The 24,894-nt window shown below is 39.9% G+C and overlaps 1 protein-coding gene across 1 annotated transcript in view; it reads left to right on the forward strand.

Moving 5' to 3' along the window:
• Positions 1-4,832: 4,832 nt before the first annotated feature.
• Positions 4,833-24,894, forward strand: part of rgs17 (regulator of G protein signaling 17) — a 29,678-nt gene continuing 9,616 nt past the window's right edge. Inside the window, exons 1-6 of the mRNA XM_080868750.1 lie at positions 4,833-4,990; positions 9,928-10,010; positions 10,103-10,311; positions 14,370-14,500; positions 22,873-22,947; positions 23,036-23,267. Of these exons, the coding sequence (XP_080724876.1) occupies positions 10,309-10,311; positions 14,370-14,500; positions 22,873-22,947; positions 23,036-23,267 (441 nt within the window). The 5' untranslated portion in view covers positions 4,833-4,990; positions 9,928-10,010; positions 10,103-10,308. The remainder of the gene's footprint in view (positions 4,991-9,927; positions 10,011-10,102; positions 10,312-14,369; positions 14,501-22,872; positions 22,948-23,035; positions 23,268-24,894) is intronic.

Genomic DNA, 24,894 nt, shown 5'->3' on the forward strand with positions numbered 1-24,894 from the left:
AGTGGCTCTTAGGAATTAAAAAAATATATTAAGTTCTTATATTCAGTGTATGTTTTGATTTCTTTGCTATAGACTGGAATCATTTTTTCTTTAATTTTGTGTATGGTTGAGTGAAACCATTATTTTTCCCAGTGGACTCAGACAAAGAAGAAACCAGACACATGCTGTAGTTATTCAGGTCTTATCATTTCTTTGGGTAGAGAAAGTGTGACTGCAGGCTCTATATGTCCATCTTTCTTCCTCTCCCTTTCTGTATCTCTCCGTATCTCTCATACATGTGGTACACAAACAACAGTCAAACAAATTAACTCCAGAAAAGCCCAGAAGGCTGTCTGGGCTCAGCTTGACAAATCCCACAAACACTATGACCACAGGGTGAAAGATAACTGTAGGCATGTTGAGATAGTATGGAAGGGTCTAACTGAAGGAATCCATATACTTTTTCTCAGCCTTGCTGGTGGCTTTGATGGCCACTCCATATGCCTCTGGATTAAAGAATCTTTGTTTGAACACTCCTTGATTCAGACAGCAGGACCCTATACCTCCTCAACCTTCAACCTCAGCACTGGCTCTCCACTCCAGCAAAAGCATCATCTAATTTGCTATTGACACCGCCATTGTGGGGCTCATCTCAGGGGATGATGAGTTTGTTTATCAGGATGAGGTGGAGCAACTGATTGCATGGTGTAGAGATAACAACCAGAACATATATATATATATATATATATATATATATATATATATATATATATATAGGAACCTAAAAATTCAGGAGAATTAGAAAAACAAGATCAGGCAATCAATACAATCAGTCATCAGATACTCTGCTGGGATAATAAGCTGGCCAAAGGAGAAGATAGAAGCCACCAGTGATGGGAATAACGGCGTTACAAGTAACGGCGTTACTTTTTTCAGTAATGAATAATCTAACTAATTAGTATTCCTATCGTTACAACGCCGTTACAGTTACTAACAAGAAAATGATGACAAAGCAACAAGGTGATATATACCAGTTTTTAAATTGTGTTGATAGGCCACGTAAAACCAGAGTCATGATAAACAGTAAACGCGGTGTTTTTTCCTCAATAGTTTTGTGACGTTTACTGTCTAAGGACAGAGCTAGCAAGCCCCCCCCCCCCCCCCCCCCCCCAAAAAAAAAAACAGGGAAAGTGACAACGAGAGAGAGAGAGCAGAAAAAGAGAGAGCGCGAGTTTTGAGATGTGAGAGATTTGTGACGTTTAGCGTGTTTGTGTAGTGTTGCGTGTCAGAACAATGAGGCGACTGCTGTCTCCAGGTAGAAAAAGGAGTGATACACCTGCTGCTGTCAGACCTGCAGGTATCAGGCAGGCATATAGTGGACAGAAATTATTTTTTTGGAGCGGCACAAATAATTTGTGTGGCATCTTATTGAATCAGAACAGCTGATTGTTCTGTAAATAGTTTGAAATGGTTATTTAAAAAATCAAGGTAAAAGGTAAATGGCTCCAAATAACTTTGTTGTTTTCAAAACTTGTGCATAGGATTTTAATTTTGACAATTTATATTTGCATTTAAAGTTATGAAATATGATTCATTAAACATGTTTGTGGTTGTTACAGTAAAAAAATATAACTTTTTCTACTCTGATTTTATGTTTTTTGTTTGATTTTAGATCAATTGTGGTAATACAGTATATCAAAATGAAAACATAACTGTAAATTCAGACACGTGAGGTTGTGCTGAAAAGAATGATACCAAACAAGGCAAAGTAAATAGCTGATATTGAAAAATCCTACAATGGCTGGACAAAGCTGGACTGAAAGACAGCACAGAGGTACTAAACATGGCAGCACAGGAAAAAGCTCTGAGCACAGGATTGATAGAGGCTGGGGTCTATCAGAACAGGCAAGACCCTGAGTGACCGGCATAATATACTGGAACATCTGTCCTGAGTATGACCTGGAAGTCCGGAGGTCAAAATGGGATACATTGCCTCAAGGGTGGTTGAGAATGACCAAGCTAAGATCCTGTGGGACCTCCAGATACAGATGGAAAAACTTGTAGGTATAGCAAGGGGCAGCAACATCAAGAAGAACATGAGACGCTCAAGAAATACCAAACGCTGAGAGAGGAGTTCGAGAAAATGTGGAGGATAAACGAAAACAGTGATCTCTGTGGAATTTTTGAACTTCATTTTTAATTTGTACCATCCTGAATCTTCATGATTTTGCTAATGACCGTACTTTCTTTTAGTCAGGTTGGCATTTGTCAAATGATTAACTAAAAACGGAAGTTGTGGTGAAAAGCCGGACTCCTACAGAATAATGGGGGTAAAGTACAACTCACACTCATGGAGTCACAAAACTAGTTTTGCAAAGAATGAATGATCTTTTTTCAAAGTCACAGAAAATGTTGCACAAAGCATAATTATGATGTAAAAAAGAAGCAGGAAGAGCTCTGCAATAATCCCACACTTTTGTTGAAGTGTATAGCCTCCTTAACAAGTAACCACAGTATTTTAGTGCCAAAAATTTATTCATTATATTTTAATGTCTCTATTTGTGTTTATTGTGCCTACACTGTTTCCTTTATCTTTGATACACATTTAAAAATATTCTAATCCAAATAACTTGTGCTTTAAAATCATTTTTGCATCACAGATCCACCAGATATGTGGTGTCATACTCAGCTGAAACAAAGAGGCTATCGTCTGATACCGTATCTCCCTCTAATAGACAACTTCTTTATCCTACCAGGAATATATCATTTGGGTAAATGGGCCGCACACATTGTTCAGATATCCCTTAAAGCAGCAAGGTTGTCCATGATGTGCCTGTCTGCTCTGTTTGCTTGGCTTTCAAACCCCATGTACTCCTGGATCTCACTGAAGCTTGTTCTAGGTCTAGTAGCCATGGCAAGCCACAAAACATTGCAATGTAGTGATTAGAAAGCTAAAATACAATTACAGCCTATGATGTAAAAAATAAATAAAATAAAATAAATAAAACATACAGATACCTCAGATACAGAGATCCCAAATAGCTTTCCCTTGTCTTTGCAACACTGGTGGGCCAAAAAAAAAAAGTTGACTGTTTCTTTGAAGTATTGTTATGATTTTAAATATCACAGTGGCACATATAAATATACAGCTGGGGTCATAAATGACCCATCCGGGTTACTCAAAGGTTAATCTTCTTTCCCTCTTGTTTATCTCTGAAAAACCAAACAGATGTTTGCAGAGTCACTTTTTGCCTAATTATTCATTGCTCGTGAGGTATATAAATAAAAATGCACAAACACGTCTGTGCTTGGATGTTCGTCAGCTAAGGACATGCACGCTTGTCTTCCGACTATCTATGCCAGAAAATTCACTGCTGCATGTTCGAGATTTGCCACGATGAAGCAGAATGGTGCTTTTGTGGCTCTTGACCTTTTCACATGCAAATCAGTGCAATCACTCTCAGCATGTGAAGAAAACAGGAGTTGATCCAGGCCTCTTCAAATCCCTATTAATGAGCAAATGGTGTCAAGGAACATTCCCATCTTCCATCTTAGCCTCCCAGCCATGACCTTTTCGTAATTGTCCCTCTGGAGAACCACAGTTCCTCACAACTAAACACTGAGTGCATCAGATGTATAAAGATGGAGGCCTGCCAGAGAGTAAATGCACAATCCATCAGTCCTGGAACAATTTCCATGCAGAGCTCACTTAAGTGTTTCTTCTTTATGCACAGCGGGTTGTTATTTCGCGCACATATAATGAGTTATTTGTCTGCTCAAAGCCTATAATCGTCACTGTAGCAGCAATAATGTTTCCTGCCATTTCCGTTCACACATATAGGGAGGCACATCGCATCAGAACAGGTGTTTGTGTGCATATGTGTGTGTTTGAGAGAAAGAGAGAGAGAAAGACCGAGTGTGTTAGAGAGAGAAAGCAGAGCAGAGCTGTGGTGCCCCCGTGTGGTGGAAGTGGAAAATATATTTACTGCCAAAAACTGAGATTTACTAGATTGCGCCTGCATTCTACAGGCTGCACGGTGATGAGGGAAACATCAATTAAACACAATTAAAATAATCTGTGACACTAAATCAGAAATACAGGGAAAGCTTGCGATTAACAGAATAAATCGATTCTATATATTTTATATATTATATAAAATATAGTATATTTTTTCATTGATGTATGTTTAGAAAACCTCACTATGTGTTTATGTATTACATTTTAAAGATGTCTTTCTTTAAACTCACCTGAGCATTATTTAAGAAGTATTCAAGCTGTATCTTAAAAGTGCGTATTTTAAGCATCTTGTTGTCTGCATATGTATGTAAAGCATAATATGATCATCATACTGTGTTAACACTGTAAAAGTGCTAAACACATATGCTTCATGAAGTCGGTGTAATCTCACTGATAAGCTTTAACAATGCATGGGGCTTTATGCTGAACGAGAGAAATAATGCAAAACGTTGTTCCCATTTCTGTTTTAGTGCAGCAACTGTTTCTTGCGGAAACTGTTTTAACATCAGGACAGTCTGTATGTGAGATAGTTTATGGTTCATTTTTACGAGTTTATAACCCGGGGACACATTTCCTCTTGTATGAATGGTGGCCTTCTAACTTTATTACCGGCTGACTGGCTTTCCGAAAGTGTGCTCGCTTGTGTTTAGGATACTGACCAAAGCCAATACAGCATTGTTTTTAAAGCAAACTGGGCGTCTTCAGTTGTGCAGCAGCACAGCTGTGATAATGATCCTCTGTGACCGGACTGTGTGCAGCCTCGGCAGTGCATCTTCTCACCAACTGCGGGCACAGAGCGGCGGTGGCAGCGCGCCTGCGCAGTGCATCCAGGGGCTCGGCGGCGTTCGGTGCTGAAGTGGGGCGGATGGCAGAAAAACAGCGGCGATGGACTTTACACCGCGGGATTCCAATTTACGATGTCTTTAAATAAGCATCGGGACGTCGCTTTTTCACACCTATCATCCTAGGACACTGACAGCCCACCGCAAAGGGGTAAGGTGGTGATTATTCTGCGCTAAGGGTCCACACGGGTTGGCTAGCTGACGTTAGCACGGCGCTAGCTGCTGCTCAGCTGCCACCGCCTCCTCTCCCTGCGAGAGATAGCCGATCTCAGGCTGACTGCTAAAGCTAGCGAGAAGAAAGTGGGTGGTGTTTGATTTCTGTAAAATGTCTGTGCGGCTGACAGCGCTGTGGAGCCCCCTCTCTGACTGCGTTAGCCGTCGGTGGTGTCAGCTGCGAGGGGATCCCCTCTGCCGGCCGGCTGGTCGGACCTGCAGCGACTCTGCTCAGATGGTTCTTGCAGCTGCAGGAGACAACCATGCAAAACAAACCAGCCGAGCAGCTAGCCAGCAGAGCTAGTGTACAGAGGGTGAGAGCAAGGTCTGATGAGATTGCCTTCTTCATATCTGAAGATATGCACAGGCCTTCAGGGAGATTCAAAAGATTCCGTTCTGCGACTGTCCTGTTAACTTTCTCACTCGGGAGTGCATTTTGTGTGTGTTATTTATCTAATGTAATACACTGTTAAGAGATCATGCAGTGCACAGCTGTAGCAGCACCATCACTGCAGTTTCCCATGGGTGTGTTGAGTCAGAGGAGCCCAGGTTATGTTGCAACTGCATCCTGAGAGACTTCCTGATTAATCTCATTAGGCCTGTACTCTTCATTCAAAGAGGTCTAACAGAATGCAAGCTGACCTATCAGCATCTGATGTTATTTGCTTCTAGGATGGCAACTTTTATTCTTGAAAGCAGTGAAACTCGGTGGCACCAGTATCGACATTTAAATTGATCCCTAAAAGCATTCAGTGATATGTCCTTTCTCATATATATATATATATATATATATATATATATATATATATATATATATATATATATATATATCTATATATAGATATATAGATATATATATAGATATATAGATATATATATAGATAGATAGAGAGATATATATAGTTAACAAGCCATACATTTTTTTTTAAAGCATTTGAAGATTAATTTACAAATAAGGTTAGCATGTAGTGTCCAAAAGAGCAGCTCTAATGTCATTTTTAGACTGTCTGCAGCACATGTAGCAGAGCAGCTCTTTTTGTTTGTGATGTTGTCTGACAGGGTTGAAAGCAGATTTTTTTTTTTTTTTCAGGGGCTCCGTTGAGTTTTGTGAATGTTTAATTTGAAGGTTGTTTAGGGAGTTTGATAGCCAAGTCAATCCTCTTGCTAAGTGTAGAATACTTATTAATTTCTGCAACCAAAAGCTTCTTTAGTTCCCAATAGCGAATTAGCATTTAGGCACCAGTTGTTGTTGTTGTTGTTGGGTTTTTGTTTTTTTTTCTTTAAACACTAATAAAGCAATCAATGTATTTCTTCTTCTAGATGTCCCAATCAGTTTTAAACAATTAAAAATGTTTGCGAGATTGAGTGAATTTAAAATTCAGAAGCAGTTTACATGAATTCTAGATGAAAAGATGAAAAACAAAGTGCTGGTGAAGTTTCAAAGGGTTGGTGAAATTAGGCTAGTTGTTAGCCTCCCGCCCCAAGGCTGGCTTCAGACCAACTACGGTAAGCTGATATAAAAAGAGCAGCGCTGGCAAAGTATTTGGGAGGTTTTATGACTTTGTAGGGCTCTCATTGACATATCAAACCTGTAGGTGCCCAGTCAGCAGACACAAATTAATTTAAGGTATAAGGTGACATCATCCACAAAACAAGGTTAGTAATGAGTATTTTGTGGGATTGTTCTAAATTATTCCCTACCAAAATCTCAGCAATGTCTGAATATATCGGTACTGTACAAAACGTAGCTTAAAGGTGTCTTGTATATGAATAGTGCTATTTAAAAAGACAGAAAGCTGTACAGAAGAATAAGGATAATAACCAAACAACTTTTTACAGCTCATGCCAATTCAAAAACATCAAGGGAGGTGTTACTGCAGCATTTCAACACTGACAGCGCTCTCTATGCAGTAGAGGCTTGGACCCGGAAAAAGGCTCGATACATCATCAGTAACAAAGCGCACAGATTGGGCTCTTTGTTGTGTTTCGAAAGCCATTCCTGTGCAGTTTTATCCCGGGATGATTTAGCCATATTGGAATTTTTTTTCACTCACGTGGATTATCAGGGGCATCAGTCTCCAAATTCCAAACCGGGCCGAGCTTTGTCGTAAACATTTCCCATAGTCATTTTCTTCATTTCATTCAGGAAGCACATCACTAAAGTTGGTGATCATCTTCGCAACAGGAATAAGCAAACTCACAAGTACAATGAAAAAGCCTGATCTTAACAAGCTGCTGTGCAAAATAATTTGTCATAGATTCTTAATATACAAGGGAAACTATTGTTTTCAAACCAGTTTAAACTGGCATGAACGGATGTTGATGCTCCCCTCACATTGCTTTTACAGTAGAGCAGTATTGAGACAGCATGTTGTGTCATATGGGAGGGATGGTAGTGACATGTGAACCTCGATTTTTTTTTTTTTTTTTTTTCTTTGTGCTGCTCTTTATCTTGCTAGACATCACTGTGGAGGAAATGAGCCATGTATAGGCAAGGGTGGGTGAGGGACTGTAGATCAGAGCTGATAAGGCTGCTAACCCACTGTAACTGAAGATGTTTAGTTTAGTTTGTTTGGTAAGTCTTTTCAATATTAGATATTATCTTTATCTTCTTTTTTTTGTATATGCTAATTTTACACTCTAAGTTGCAGACTGCTGATAATTTGCAATAGTGTTAAGGTCACCATGCGAACACCTCTAAGCTGCTGTTATGAGTAAGCACGGTGTTGGAGCACTAATTCCTGCATGAAGAACATGGAGCATGAGGGCTATCTAGGAGACACAGCAGCCTCTCTCAGGGCCAAAATCCAGCATATGGCTTTTGACATTGATTGAGTGTTGGGTTGCAGTGCCAGTGAGCTTAATGCTTTGCACCATAAATGTTTAAGATAAGCATTCGCAGCATCATTTGCCATTTACTGCATTTCCTGGTTGAACTGGTCTTATTCTAACCACATCCTTTAGCTTATCACAAGTAAAGTATTATGGTATCAGCGTCTGTGTTGGTGGCTGAGAAGAGGAAGCTGTTGCACAAAGGCGTCAGAGGAAAAGTACAGCTTCAGCTGATGTCTGTTTTCAATAGGGCTGCCACAAACGATTATTTTGATAGTCGACTAGTCACCGATTATTTATGCGATTAGTCGACTAATCAGATCATCATCCACTGGACGTAAAACTACAGCTTATTGCACCAGCAGCATCTGCTCTTATATAACTATCATTAGCTTACAGCTTTAAGCTTTTAAGGTGCTAACTAAAAATAAAGACAAGATGATAGTTTATTCAATTTTAATGAAATTTGCAGATTGTTTCGGTAAAGTTTAATAAACTCCTTGCTATCTAAACTATAACAGGACACCGGAGTATATTCTCCAGCATCTCACACTTCTGATAATCAGCTGTCTGCTTGACGTTTATTCAGCTGTGTAAAAACTATAACTTTAATCTCAGCCAAACCGATTTACTCAGGAACAAATAAAATACAAAAAAAAAAAAAAAAAAGCCAAACAACAACATTTTTAATTTATCTAAGTGACTCATATATATTTAACCTGAGTCGCGAAAGACGGCGGTGGGTTTGAAAACAATTTGCCGGGAGTCCGGTGTTCTCACGGCGCTAGTGACCTAGCCCCCGGCTAGCTATCGAGCTAGTGGGTAACAGACGTCTCCGAAAACGTCGGAGCGCTTTTGAAAATATGTGGTGTCCTGATAAACTGAGCCGATATTTGAGGTTTACACAGCTACATTCTCGCCTGAAAATATGGAAACTAAGCTGGGCCGCGCTATGAATTCTGGGACACAGCTGCTTCTTCTTCTTCGGGGTTTAACGGCAGCTGGCATCCTTGTACATGCTGTGCTGCCATCTTCTGTTTCAGTCCGTTATTACACTCTTAAATCCTGCTATTATTCCTGCGTCTTTTGCGATCTTACAAAGCTTCAAACGACGCGTCGACTATTAAATCAGTCGTCGACGATTTTGATAGTCGACGTAATCGTGACTAGTCGACAAATCGTGGCAGCCCTAGTTTTCAATACAGATGAATATGCTAGCTTTTTCACATAGTCGACTTCCTCATTAACCAGTAGATCTTTGTCATCGTTAACCCCTCTCATGTATTGATTGTATATTAAAATACAGTCCATTCCCAAATTAAATGCAAATTTTTACATTGTCCTATGGCTGTAGTGCTGCTTATCTATCTAGACTACTTTGGTGTGAGCTGCTCAGTTTGGGAGGTTTTGGCTGAAGAAATGCCTACCTTTGTCTTGAATTTAATGTAAATAATTGGCACCTTCCTCATGGTTCTTCAATGGGCACTACATTGAAAAAATAAAAACACAATATCTTTTTTTAGAAATCAAAGCCCGGTGACTGAAAAAGTCCCGGTGTTCACAGGTTTATGCAGCAACTGTTTTTCTTTTGAACTACACCTGGCAACGACACAGGATGTGACAGGATATAAACTCAGCTGAGCTGAGCTCAAATGTTAGGCAGTTTCATACCTATTTTGGCCGGTGCATGTAGATAGTAGAAAGAAAAGAGTTCTACAACAAGAAACATGAATAACCAGATCGTAGTTTCTAGAAAAGGGCATTGCTGCTTAGTTTCTCTGCTGCAATCTTTGCCAATTGAGCACACGTAGACAAGTAAGAGTAGATATCTTTACCACTTATAACTCCAAAACTGGGCAACTGGGCATCTACACCTAATCTAGATGGATGAAAATGAGGTTCTGCTCTGTGTCGCATTTGCTCGTATCTGCTTCTGTCTTCTTGTCGTTGCAGGATATATTTCTCCTGACTGATCATTTTCACTTAAAGTCAACTTCTGTGTTTCATGGTGTTTTCTTTTTGTTCACGTTCTGTGTTTTACAGATGCTGCACTTTGAATGCTCCCTACACCCTCAAGTCCATAAATGACCCTTTCACAGAGTTCTGAGGAAGCTTAGGAGGTGTTGGTGAGAGAAGCAGAAGTAGCGAGTGAAGTAAGGAAACGAGGGGAGGAAGTGGTCGCATTTCATCTCAGCTCTCGTGTCCCTTTCTGTGCCAGTTGGTCAGGGATGGTGATACCAGTAACCTCTCTGCCCTGTGGTGAAAAGAACCTCCTCGCCTTGCCCCAAATCTCCTGCAAGTCAGAAAGACGCTCAGACAGTCCCCCAGTCAGTCACTTCGTCAACCAGCCTGCTAGCATCCAGCAACCTATTACCTCATGCCATGACTGCTCTGTCTGACCTGTGTTTAGGAACTCACTAATTCATGGTAAGTTTCACGCTTTCCCAGTAATTTAATTAATATATTTAGATTGTTTTTTATTTATTTATTTTACAGAAACTGAACTTGTATTTTCAAGTTTACTGTCACAGTGAGGATCCAAATTTGTGTGAAATATAAAGTCAAATGCTTTGGTTAAGGGGTCAAAATGAAAAGTCATATGTTCATGTTCATAACCAAAGTTTGCAGTTGTGGTCCTGGAGGTTGACGGACCAAGCAACATCTGCCAGATCGTGTAAGATAATGAGTCGGCAGCAAAGGGTGACTGGCTTTTACTTCTCGATTTTAAAGTTGAAGTTTTGATTTTCATTTGTAATTCTCAGAATGGACATGAATTTAAATGTTGCTTAGTAAAAGTCTTTTCTTCATGGAAGTGAAACAAAGCAACCCACCGGTTATTTGTATATAGTGCTTGATATCAGTCGGTTATTAGCCATGAATGGAAAATGATCTGTCACCTTGAAAGGACGTTCTTTATCTTTGAAAACAAGGTGTTGTTAACTCAGAGTTAGAAATAATTTGTGTTCAGATAACTAATGGTAAGATGCTTTTTCTCACACAGTTTCTCAACAAACGGTTTATTTGTTTTTGTCTTTTTGTAAAGAAAACGCTATTAACCATTTTCCCTACCACAACAAAGTGAGAATGGAGGCAGGCTGCGACTTACGTGCCACGGTGACGTCATTATTCTGTTCTTTTACTTTTTGCACTTAGTGCCTCATCAAAGCAAACGCTGCTTGCGCTGATGCGAGGTCAAAGTCTGCACAAGGTGCAAATGTTTCTGGCGTTTTACATGTGGCACTAATTTGTGAAATAGGACGCTAGTTTCATTTGCATCGCTCTCGTGAAAAACTGCCTGATGGTGAAGCAGAGTGGAAGCTTCAACGTCAAGTTGGACTTTTGGATGATGATTGTTTTGGTTAATATGGCGTCCTCTATTTTGGTATTATTTTAGTATTTGCAAAAATGTACTGCATGTATGACAGATCTTGTAGCTATCTTTTTCATCTGTTTTTTTTTTTCTTTGCCCTCTGATGTTATTGTGTTAGTATTTCCACCCCATTTGCATGACATGTCAGTGCATCCTCCTTCTTTGGCTTTGGAACAAAGCCATACCCTCTCTGTGGTTTACGTCTAACAGCCTGTTTTTCCACGGTAGCCGCCCAGTTGCTAAATAACCGATGGCTGCTCCGCTGGACGGACGACAGCATTTGCATATCGGGCTTGTCTTTTTAGCCGTACCTTCCATGTTTCTTCATTGAAGCAAATTATCCGTCTGTAGAGTAGAGGGAACAAAAAAGAAGAAAATTAGTTATATTTTTCTTCTTTTTTTTTTAAAATTTGGATTTTCACATTTTTTATGAAAAGATTTTAATTTGAACCATGACATTACAGGTAGGAGTGCTTTTTCAGTCAGTATACTTTTAATTCTCATACTGCATTTGATTAGACCCTCCCAGCTAAGTAAATGCATAAAACTTTAAAGCTAAAGTTTTGACATCCTCGTGGCTGATCTTTCTAGCATTTCTAGTTGTATATGTTTGCAGCTGAGCTTTACGTTACGGTTAAAGCTTATGGCACTGTGAGGTAAGGGTTTTCCCAGTATAATAAGCTCACCAAGTAAACCTATAAATAGCATAAGGGTCATAAGAGTAGGTGAAGTTTTAGATATAATAAGGGAAACTTCTTGTTTCTAAACAAGTTGATTTGGATTTCGTACATGGCGTCAGTCATACCTGGGGTATCACACTAGGGTAGGATGAATTTTTTTCCCACCATATCCAGGTTTTATCTGTGAAACCATTCTCCTCATTTTAGACTGTTTTAAAGAAAGTTATGTGCAATGAATATGAGAAGATGCGAACAAAATGTCAGTCCTCTATCTGCAAAACTGTGGTTTCTACACACCTACAGATTCATCATTCTGTGTTAACATGAGCTACACCCCTGAAAGTCTGTGTGTATAGAGCCGTAGTACAAGATATTTACCCAAAGAATTTTGAAGGAATAAGTTTAGGTACTTTTCTAGATAATGGAATTTGAGAATGGCCTTCTCAAAAAAAGAGTCCTTAAAAAACTGTCTAAAAATAAACACCTCTAACCCCAAAATTTGCATAATTCCTATTAAAGAGCTGCAATTTTCCTCTGGAATATCTTACTGGCAAATCAGATATGTTCAGAAGAGACATGGAGGAGCCCACTGACTAGTCTATAGTGTAATTTTGTAGACTCATGGCAATCCCCATGTATTTGTACTTTTTTATTTATTTATTAATTTTTTCCCCATGTTGTGGCACATTAGTAAAGAAATCATGACTGTAAGAATAACTGCTAACATTTTTCCAGTATTCGCATGCTTTCGTTTGCCTATGCAAAACTGATGAGACACACCAGATAAATTTTCGTCGCTGCTACCGGTAAAAGTGATTTTATTTCTCCAATTCTGCATCCACAGAAATTTAAATTCAAAACCTCACAGATTTGAAACAGAAACTTCTGCCAATCTTTCTAAGAATGATTGCAGTCAGTCCAAGTTGGACTTTGGAGACCTGTGCATGAGGTGAAGTTGACAGTATTGCGCTGGTCACTGCAACTACTTGCAGTCAGTCTTCCACAGCAGAAGAATTCAGTGCAATCTCTGGGCAACCACCGATTTATTTATTTTATTTCATTATTAATATTTCTTTTTCATTCAGTCACAGAGAGGTAGCCACCATATTTTTATTCCGCTGTTACTGAGAGGAAAGCACTCTCCAAGATGGCTTTAATTAAAGGAGAACAGAGTGTGACTACAAAATTGCTAGCTGCACATTTTTGTTTCTCATGGCTATTTTTAGGCATCGCTTAAAGTAGCTGTAGCTGCAGCGGCAAAGAAATAGCCCACAAAACCTTTGCAAAAGTTTCCAATTCAATCAGTGAACACTGCGCTGTGCTTACTGGATATCCAATTATAGTGATTTTTGAAGTGGCTGACGGATGTTTTACAAAATTATGACAACTGATTTCTCCCTGTGCACCTTTAGAGCAATATCGGACTTGGTTTCTCAGTTTCTTTCTGGTGTTAGACAGTTTGATAAAACAAACACAGAATACCTCTAAGATTTTTTTCATTGACTCCTGATTCATCACATCGATTGAGGCAATGATTGATCAGCAATTTCATTACTGCAAGATGTTTTCCCCAGTGAGATACAATAACACCAAATGTTATTTATGTTAGACTATGCTAATAATACAATGGGCGTAGTTTTGCTTTACACTTTGAATGACCTTTGTCTGACTATCCAAGACCTGACAGAGGGGGTTTTGGTTTTTAGTCTTCAGAATCTTTAATAGTGAGTGAAAATCAGTTTGAAGCAACAAGGAGAGTGCAGGCAAACACTACACGTGTTGTTGTTCTAGGATATCGTTGGTTTGTTGCACAGCAAATGGCATCATCGAATCATCTGGACATTTATGTTCCTGATACGATAACGTCTTTAAATGGCGTTGGTGCTCCCAGGATACTTGAGCACCAGTGTGAGTGTTTTAGGCTGGAGCCTGTCAAACTGTAGCTGTCGTGGATCAAGAAGTTTTTGGTCCAGCATGTGCGAGGAATCAAACATGAAGGAATTAGCAGGAGAGAAACCTGTAACGGTATCGTACATTATTGTCATTTCAAAGCAAAAGATCGTAATAACGTTTTAGGTTGACGTCATGCATCATTGCACATAACGTATGTACAAAACCTGAGTGAGTTGGTATGAATTCTCATGAATTTGTGCCTGCTTGTCTGTGTTTGTGACACGCAGATCCTGTTTTTCTGTGTTGGTTAAAATTAATTTGTAGTTTCTGTCAAAGGTGAGTGAAAGACTTGGCTCAGTGCCAGAAACTCTCGCAACGTATGAAGAAGGGAAGTTCCTGTACTGTCCTGCCTGAGTGCTCTTCCTCTCTCCCCTGCACATAAATTCACCTGTCGCACAGTTTCTGTTTTGTTTCCTCATCTACTGTAACATCTGAATGTATAAGATGTTTAACTGCACGTTCTCATCCTCTTTACGGTGAAGCCCCGGAGTGTGAGTGGAGTGGAGATGAGAAAAAGGCAGGCGGCTCATATTGAGGCCCCATCCCAGGCCCCTGGACAGCCCCGACCCAACACCTGCTGCCTCTGCTGGTGTGGCTGCTGCAAGTGTCTCTGGTAAGAAAATGCAAAGCTGTACTAACAAAACTAGTCCATGCTAATATTATGCTATACTTTATTAGTTTTTAAGCAGCACCAGTGTTGTATTCTGTTTGTTTGTCCATCCTTCACGTGAGTGCAGTATCTCAGGGGTGCCTTGAGAGAATATTTTTCAAGTTTTTGCACAAAAGTCTCCTGCGCACCATGTGCTTTTTAGCAACCTTATCAGTTAATTGCAAACCACAGTGCGTGACATGGGCCTGGTAAACTTGAGTCAGCCATCAAGTTTGATGCATGTAAACGGTGCAAAGACGATGCCCGCAGAAACAGCCCACACGGCTGTTTGTTTCTACTGCTCGCCCGTGATGACCGCCAGAGGGTAGAGTTTGTAAACATGTTTGTTTTGCACATTTTACTTCCATTATTTGGTTTTGTTTTTTCCCCCACTGTTGAAACAATTGGCATGGCAACTCACGCTGGACTCCCATTGGCTCATCGGCGCACGCGGTTCATTGTGGCTGTAATGTTGCAGGATATCTTTAGCCACAACAGCTAACTTTGAACCTATGTCATTGTGTATAATAAAACCAGGGCTGTGCAGCCACAACCAAAACTAGGCCAAAGACCTGAGGATGAACTGGTTACATTTTTGCGATCAAAGGTCAAGGATGTTGTGGTTTCACTTCAGAAACACCCAGTAAAGGTCGCTCACACAACATGTTTTTGGAAAATAAGTCATAATCTCATGCTAACCATAACTACTCACACAGCTGTTTGTTGGTTGTTGTTTTTTTAGCAGTTTATTAAATTGAACTGTGAAAACAAAGCAAAATGTGTCACTTGCAGTGATTGAGCACCTATACTTCCTGACTAACACCAAAAAGCAAGTTAGGTACTAGCTGGTAGCGTTTATCAGCTAAAATGGCAGGTGGAGACCAACATAGAACTGAAACAAAGAACGTTATTCACTAAGTAGCTCTAAATAAATGATTAGAATAAACACCTTTGTGCTGACAATGTCATGCTGTCTGGTGGTTATGTCATTGTTGTTCCTCTGCAGCCCTGAAGAGGCCAAAAAATCCGTTATTGCCAGTTAAAGTTGCATAGCAATAAGTTGGCAGCACAGACAAGCAGAATAAATAACTGCAGTCTGTTTTGCTTTAGATTAGCAGGATCTGATTTTATCCTTTGCAAAAGAGGCCCAAAGGAACCACTGAACAAAACCAGTGTCTGAATTGATCATACAATAATGCAAACAGCATTTTAGCATTGTGTGATTAGGCAGCTAGTTGACAAATTATTTATTTTTCTTAATGGTTTCTTCATTTTTGTGTTGTGCTGTTATTTTGAACAGTGTAGACATTTTTAATAGTGTGAGCCTTAAGAGATTAAAATGCAGCCCTGGTACCTGAAATAATAAACAGTTGTCCTGCCCTTAATCCCGTTGCCCAATCTGTGATATTGCACTGATACTGAGTTTTACCTCAGCTGAATGAATTATGATTTTTAATGGCAACACAAAACCGGGGACTGACCAGCAAAAACAGAAAATAAATGTACATTTATTCCTTGAATTTTCTTTCTTTTTAGTTATTTTATTTTATTTTTTTTAATGTCTCATTATTGTGTCTCACCAGTGCTGACATGATGTAAATTGTCCATCATTGGTTACCTAAGCCCTCGGGAATAAAGATTAGCAGGTTTAGACGAGCATGCAAACCAAGCTTTTGGAATTTAATGCATTTCAGTGTCTTTAGTTGCAGACAGGCTGTCCACTTAATTCATCACCAGGCAGCCACCCCTAAACTATCTTTGGCTTTGCTGAGTTATTTTGAGCTCCAGAGTTGTAATCAGCTGCAACAGGCTGTTTCTGATTCACTACACAACATTGTCATGCAAAATCACCATATGCACAACTTAAAGATAACAGTGGTGCTGCATATAGATATACGAGGATTACTGGAAGCAGATTGCTTTTTAGTTTTTTTTCTCTTATACCGTGTACGGCTGCAGACTGACTGCGGCAGCTTGCTACTCTGTCACTCAGTGAACAGAGTCCTCCCTGTGCTGGGAGACCGCAAAGCAATGCTGTCCATGAATCTTTTTTCCTAAAAAAATGATGATTTTAATCAGCTAATCACCTTTCAAAAGCACAGTGCATTTAGACATGGTCTGGATGACCTGCTGAAGTTCAAACAGAGCATCAGAATGGGGAAGAAAGGTGATTTAAGGGGCTTTGAACAGTCATGGTTGCTGACAGACAGGCTGGTCTGAGTATTTCATAAACTGCTGATTTACTGATCCCACAGAACTCATTTCTCTGGGTGAAAATACTAGAGGTTAGAGAATAATGGGCAGACCACATTGAGCTGATAGGCGGTAAAAAACTAAATCCAATAGCCACTTTTTACAACCAAAATATGCAGAAGAGCATCTCTTAACGCACAACATGTTAAACATTGAAGCAAATGAGCTGCAGCAGCAGAAGATCGGGCTACCACTGAGAAAAAGAAATTGAGACTACAAAATTGGAAGAAAAATGCTCCGTCTTGATTTCTGCTGTAACGTTCAGATGGCAAGGTCAGAATTTGGCATAAATGAAGGCATGCAACCATCCGATCTTGTATCAGGGATTCACAGGGAGGCTGCTGCTGGTGGTTCTATGGTGGGGACATCTTAATGTATTTTGTTCCTCTTGTTACCAACTGAACACAGTGAACCCATCATGGCTGTTTCCAGCAGGATAACGCACCGTTCTACAAACCTCAAATCCTTATTGTCGGTTTCTTGAACACGACAATAAGTTCACTTTTCTCAAATGGCCTCCACAGTCACTAGATCTTAATCAAAAAGAGGTTCTTAGTGATTTGATGGAATGGGAGATTTGCATCCTGGACGTGCACCTGTCTATTGGCCCCTCAATGCGATGAGGTCATTCTGTACCCTTGGCACACAAACAGCCCCTAATCCAAATGTTTCCGCCTCCGTGCTCGACTGTAGAGATGATGTTGTTTACTCAGAATTTTTGTTCCTCCAAACAAGTTGATGCCAAAAAGCTCAATTTTGGTTTTATATGACTACAACACTTTCCCCCAAGCCTGTTCTGAATCATTTCCTGAATCATTTCATTCACTGGCCACCTTAAGATGGGCCTGTATATGTGCCTTCTCGAGCGGGGAGACCTTACAGGCACTGCGAGATTTCAGTCCATTACGGCATAGTGTGTTATCAGTGGTGTTGCTTACTGCCTTCAGATCATTAACAAGCTACTCCCATGTAGTTTTGGGCTGATCTACTTCCTCATGATCATCCATACCCATAAGGCAAGATCTTACATGAAGGATAAGATAAGATACCTTTATTAATCCCACGAGTGGGAAATTTAATAATAATAATTAGAGCAGGGCGATATGGCCAAAAATATTTATCACGATATATATTTGAAAATTTGCGATAACGATATAACCGACGATATAATTGATGCGAGACAAAATACAACTCCACAACATTACTAGCGCAAAAAGACAACCTTCCATTTATTTTCACTTAAACAAGAAGCTGGTTTTTATGTACATTAAAGCTTTATAAAAATGTAACAGTGCAAATGCAAATTCCTTGCTGAAAGTTTAACCAAAAGGCATTTCCAGTAGAAATGGGCTGACATATCCTGAGCATAACCATGTATAATATCCACTGAAGTTAAAAAGAGGTGCATTGCAACATTAAACTGCAGTGTGCAGTACGCATTTTTCGGACCATAAGGTGCACGGGATTATAAGGCACATTAAGCGAAACAAAGCAGTCAGATAAATCAAACTTTATTAAACTCATTCTTCTTGCTTCCTCCACTTCTGTACCATTGATTCATTAATGTTGAATTCTCTGGCAGCTGCTCTATTCCCATGTTGCAGTATATTAATGACTAACCTCGTATTGTGGATGGATTATCTCAGTTGTTCTCCTGACTGAAGTTTGGTCCGTTTACAGCATCCTGCCATGCGATTGCATTTGTCTCTAACCATGAAGAACCTTCACGTTAACTTTTATAAGTGGAAAAGTGTTAGTGTTCATCCTCCAGCTTCACTGTTTATGCTAACATAGCTGTGTCGCTAGCGATCACGTAGCACATCATTATATACCAGCTAGCCCAACTTCAGTAACCCTACAAACGTCACTGCTGTTTAGTTTCCTGTCTTCATTTATGTTGGAAGTGATAGCAGAGCTGTACGTTTGATTTTTTTCAGAAATCTCTCAGTCAGAACATGCTATATCATGCTTAGGTAACTAGCGAAACTAGCGAGCTTACTTCCGCTAGCTTCCTGCTAACTTCTAACTCCGTTAAATGTAATAACTTTTGTTTTCATGGATGCCTGGAAGTTAAACTTTATAGTTACACCTGGTAAAGCAGCAATGCTGATCGTTTTATTAAAGATGAAAGAATTTAGACAGTTTTTAACTCTAAGTGATGCTGCAGTGTTGTTTGACCTGAAGGATACGGAGTTTAGGACCCAGATTACTCCCAGATTTAAGAGCATCTTAGTCCGACAAATACGACAATAACAACGGCCGCTTGCATGTTCTGCAAAAAAATGTGCTTTGTTGTGTATCTGACGGACAAACACCAAACCAGTTCCACATCACGGAAGTTGCACCATTTTTACAAACCAATTCTGGTTCATCTGTTTCACTCAACAATCGGCCATGTGCGTATGAAAACAAAGGCACTGCGCATGCGCGTTTTACTCCCATTCTATCGCGATATTTCATTTTCCTATCGTTGCCTAACATTATACCGGTATTACCGTGAACGGTATAATATGGCCCAGCCCTAATAATAATGACACAAGCAGTTGACCCCTTCTCGCCAAGTTTCTTTCTGATAGTCTTGTAGATCATTCCAGCCGTGTTCTGGTCTGTAATCTTGTCCCTGAGGTCCGTTGACAGCTCCTTGGTCTTGCCCACGATGGTGGGTTGTAGAGGATCATATATTCAATGATATGCAAATCGGTTCAGAGCTTTTATGAAATGTGTTTGGTTTTCTGGGTTTTTGGTTGACATTCTGTCTCGCCGTTAAAAGGAGATGAGTCATAAACGAAAATCATTTGTATTATTTTTAACAAAGCAGTGCAGATGTTACACACAAGGATAGCCAGGACACTGACACAGTTTTCACTGTTTTAGCTTCAGGGGAATGAAGGAAAGCTGTGACTGCTACGTCAAAGTGCACGATGAACTCTGAAGAAACACCTCAAGATTTGGGGATTTGCGTGTGTTTGTTTTCTTGTTGAGAGTAGAAGAGTAGAGTAGAACTATTATTTTGACTTTACATAAATGCTAGAGAGCATTTTTTAAAGCTCGGACCTGTCATCTGTCACCATTTCTAAATTGTCTATGTCTTACACCAAAATCTGAGCACAAACAGACAGGTTAAAAATATGTTTTGATATTTCGGGGAACCAGCAGAGTTTCCAGGGAGTCGCTGAGTTCAGCCGAGTATCAGTTTCAAAAGTTCAGGTCAATTGTGGCTCAGCTATAATTAATATTAGAGCTGGAAGTATTAGTCAGTGGCCTGACAAACAAAAAAAAATGCAAAAAGGCTAAAAATCTCTCTCCCAAAATGTCAATTTTTAGTGTTGTGTGATTTGTAAAATTAAAAAAAGGTCAACTTTGGTAAAGGTTGGTGATTTTTTTTTTTCATTATTATTTATTTATTTTAAACATTAAGTTTAAAAAACAGTGATGATGTGCATTTGTCCCAGATTGAAGGACCAGAATCCAACACAACCAAAAAGAAAATAGTCAGCATCCTGTCACATACAGATTTCACCTTAGAGAATAAAACCTCCTGTACCATGTTGCCCACGAGCAAGGCACCAAAGCCAGGTGCTGGTACGTAGCTCCTATAGCTGCTTTGCTGTGGCTCCAGTCTTGCTGCGAGAGGGGAGTGAATGAAACATTGTTTTCAGGCAGTGAATGGTGAATGTGCTGCTTTTTTCACACCACTTCATCTGAAGTGGTGGCAGCCTGTGGACTGTGACTCTACTGTGTGTTTTTCAGTCAGACGCTCATATCAGATCTCCAGAATGAGCCTGGAAATTTGTCCTCAGAACCCTATATGTTTATTTATTTTAGTGTCGAGGCCGGCGGGGATCGTTAGTCCAGCCTGTGTGACACTGCTGAGAGTAGTATACGAGCTGCTTGTAAAGCACATATTGCTCTCTGTGTCACTTTTTTTGCAGTCGTGCCAAGTCGAGAAGTAGAGGCGTGTGTGAGTTTGTGAAATCTCTTGTGCCGTTTTAGAGGATCGGGGTGTATGAAAGTATTAATCTTCTTTTTATTTTCTCCCAACCTCTTACCCTTTAACCCCTCCTCATCCACCCTCACACAAGGCCCTATTCTGGTAGGGGTGCCTTCTATTTCCAACCACACATCACATGCAAAACAGCTGTGAGGAACAGCCTGTATATTTAGCAGTATTGTGAGGGCGCCAGGGGGCTGAGGCTAGCTTAGCCCATTACTTCTGCACAATGGGGACTTTGACAAGAGACTGCAAGAGGAAGGAAAGATCCTCCATGGTGTGGACAAAAATAGACAGCTCAGTGTGTGTTGCATTGTGGACTCAGCAAGTGTGACTGAGCTACGATAGACACAGAGGCTACCGTGAGTGTTTGCATAAAGACCTTAACTGATGCTTTATTGTTTTAACAGAGTACAAATTAACAGCTGAGAGAGCAGAGCTGCTTTCATTTTATCAGGTTTTATCAAGGTGGTGTCTTAGTGAGAAGCAGGAAGTAGAAAATGTCTGCCAAGCCACTGTTATGCATTTGAGACTTCATGGTATAAAACTGCAGCTTGCAGTAATCGTAGTGGAAAGCAGAAATTTCAGTTGACACACGAGATATCTTTAAATGTGTTACTGCCTTTTTGTCCATGAGTCCTGACCGGTGGGGTAATCTTTTTTTTTTTTTATTTATTTAATTTTTTATCTGCTATTACTAAGTCCTGCTCCTAAATTTATACCACATATCTCTCTTATCTACACTCCTCTGCACAGTGCTACTGCACAGTGCAAATTTACTTAAATGTAGGCCTGCAGGAAAGTCTACCCAACCGCTGAACAGTAAGGCATACAGTAAACACAGCCCACATAACCGTTTCCTTTTTAATAGTTTCAGACTCATGCAGATACACTTTTCATACAGCACTGTTTGTAGCTCTTTGCTATTTTAAACGATATGTGTAGAGAGTGAAGGTTGGGGCTGTACTGAGAGGACGGTTTAGACAGCGTGAGATGGTGGGACACAAAAATATATCAAGTGTTTATTAACCCAAAGCGGCTGTGCTTGCTGACAGTTACTGGAGCATGCTGTCAGTTTAGATATAATTGATATAAGCCTCTAGCTGCCATTTATTTGCCTCCTGATGCTGTGCATTATGAAGCAATTCCCAGGTTTAGCACTGCGCTTTGGTTTATTTGACAGCTGGTGTACCCATGGAACAATAGACAGAGGATTACAAATAAATCTGGCTCTATGTAGCTGACCGAGTAAATTTGACTCCAGCGTCTCCTACGCTTATGTTGTTGGCTAGCTCTTAAGATCCTTTATGAGAGGAGAAATCAAGTTGGTTGGATGTAAAGAAGAGAATGCGGAAGAAGTGAAGCAGTGCTTTGGTTAGGTAGATAGACTGGCCAAAGGATTTTGAAGATGGCGTTTCTTGGTTGGAGGAGCACTACAGAAAAGATTCATGGATGTAGTGAAGGAGGTGCTGGTGGGACAGAGGAAGATGGAGGCAGATGATCTGCTATGGTGACCCCTAAAGGGAAAAGCCAAAAAAGGAGGAGAAAGGCTCACGACCTGAGCCTTTCCTTCCTGCAGTTTCAGTTTAGTTTTGTTGTTGTTCTGTAGCATGCTGGTGAAAGTGAAATCATTTTTTAAGCATAATGATCCCTATGAACACTTTTAATTATAATATTAGACAAGTTTGACCTGAATAAACAATGTTATCATTTTTTTTTTTTTTTGCTATTGTAGGACTAGCTTCCTGGCTATCAGCAGCAGATGATTAGTTCCTATTGGGAAGCTTTTATTACAGTAACAGTAATCTAATAACTTGCAGTCAACTTAGGTAATGTTGTATTAGCTTCACGTGTCTCCTCTGCTCCATTAAAGGGCACATAAATTATGTAAATGACAAATTATTCATGAATTATTGATTTTCCCTTCTCCAATCCATCCAGGGGTAGAGAAAACACTGACATGTTTATCACAGTCAATTTAATGTTACGACCCTAAGTGTATACATAAATATTAAAGAAACATGCTCATTTTAATAGACATATATTGAGGCTTTTATTTTGGCAAGTATAATACTTTCTTCCTTTGATCCAGGAATGAAGACAGAATGGAGAGGAGTGAACGGCAGACCTGCACCAAGATGGACAGTATTGAAGCTACTGAAGAACAGTGAGTTCAGCTATCTATTCTCCCATTTGTGTGTCTCTGTCAATCTAACACAAGTGTGTCTTTTTTCTCTTTTTTTTTTTTACTGTAGACGCCCTAGCCTAGAGGAGGTGTTGTCGTGGGCACGGAGCTTTGAGATGATGCTGCGCTCGCTGGAGGGCCGGGAGGTTTTCAGGCAGTTCCTGCGTTCTGAGTACAGCGAGGACAACCTGCTTTTCTGGTTGGCCTGTGAAGAGCTGAAAAAGGAGACGGATCCCACAGCGGTTGATGAGAAGGCCAGGATCATATATGAAGATTATGTGTCCATATTATCACCCAAAGAGGTGAGCCACCACAGGAACGCAACCGAAACACTTTAAATCAAGACCTTGCACTAAATGGCAAACCTGTTTCCTCGGGGTCATCTTTAGTCCTGATTTATGAAACCCATGTATGGATTGCTTTGGTAGTCTCCAGTAATTAATCCTAATGAAACTGCCGATGCTTTCCTTTTTTTCTCGTTCCACTAGTTGTGTTAGGGCAATTTCCAAGGAATGCATGTCGCTATCAGGAATAAGTGTGACCACTTTACTATTCCCAAGATAAATTTTCCATTTAGCTACTACTTTATTTCCCATCAGCCATAGCTAGACTTCGTGTAGGGTTCATCACTAATTTAAAAATGTGGCCATGAGAAGTCACTGAACTAAAACTGTAAACACAGTTCATGGCAGTGGTTTCTTATTTCTGATTTACTATGCAGACATGTGCTAATGTGATTTACAACTATAGTTTTAAGTTGGATTGATTCCTCATTTGCAAAAGAAAAACAAAAAATGGTCTTTACACATGGATATGGGAGCTCTGCAGGTATACTGTGGTGTCTGGAACAGTAACTCTGGCAGAGGATCCGTTGGTTACTGTGCTTTAGGAGTGAAGCCTCTGTGGAATAGGCTAGTGCTGGCACATTCTGCACATCGGTGTTCCTCTAGCCATTCCTCAGTGTCATTTAATTAATCTATTAGCTGGGGTTTCACATTACTAAAATTTTAAACTGGGCACCAGCACCCTGAAAAATACTATTTCTGATGCCACTTAGGAAAAAAAATCACAAAATTAAGCATTTTTTATTAAAAAAAATGATGATAATAATAATAATAATTAGATCATTACTGGTTCGTGCAAATGTATTCATCTGTTTATTTCCTGTGGCTTCTGGTGACTTGGCACCATATTTCCTTGCTGATCAGAGTTGGTAAGGTAGGGTGCCACAGCTTCTAGTTGCAGACTTTTGTCTGCTTCATTTCCTGTCTGCTTCATAGCTTAACAGACAACTAATGTTACCAGTTACGCTGATGACAACACAAAATTCTTCATAAAGACTGGGGTGTTAGTCTTTAAGATGCCTCGTCACATTTGTTGTGCTGCTGTTCATCTGTTCAGCTGCTAGTGAGGGGCGGGGCTGTGTACTACCCTGTCTGCAGCAGTGCTGTGTGTGTGTGTGGGGGGGGGGGAAGAAGGAAAAAAAACGAGACTATTGCAGATGAGTAACTAATCCATGTCATGGCTACGGTACTGATGGTACCAAAAAACAAAGCAAGTACCATCACATTTTTTAGAGTTGTGGTATTAAAATGTACTGAATCCATTCTGGTAACGTCCGTATCTATCATTGGATTTGATGTTCTGCTTAATCAGGTTATTTGTGCTTATTTGCTTACTGACTTTACATTTACTCAAATTGGTAGGTTTGTAATGCCTCAGAAAGGCCCTTTGTGGTATGACTACACTCAGAAGCCTGATTGGTCTTTATACAGTAAAGTCAGAGAACCTAGTCACTTTATTTAACAGGGGTCTATGCATTTTCTTAATCTTGAGTGACAACTTTAATCGTTGTCATTTAAAAACCTGCTAGCAGCATGCTGGTTGTTGTGTTTGTATCTCTACTTCATTTTTGTTTGATGTAAATAC

The sequence above is a fragment of the Rhamphochromis sp. 'chilingali' genome, assembly GCF_963969265.1.
Source record: "Rhamphochromis sp. 'chilingali' genome assembly, chromosome: 20".
NCBI classification, from domain to species: domain Eukaryota; kingdom Metazoa; phylum Chordata; class Actinopteri; order Cichliformes; family Cichlidae; genus Rhamphochromis; species Rhamphochromis sp. 'chilingali'.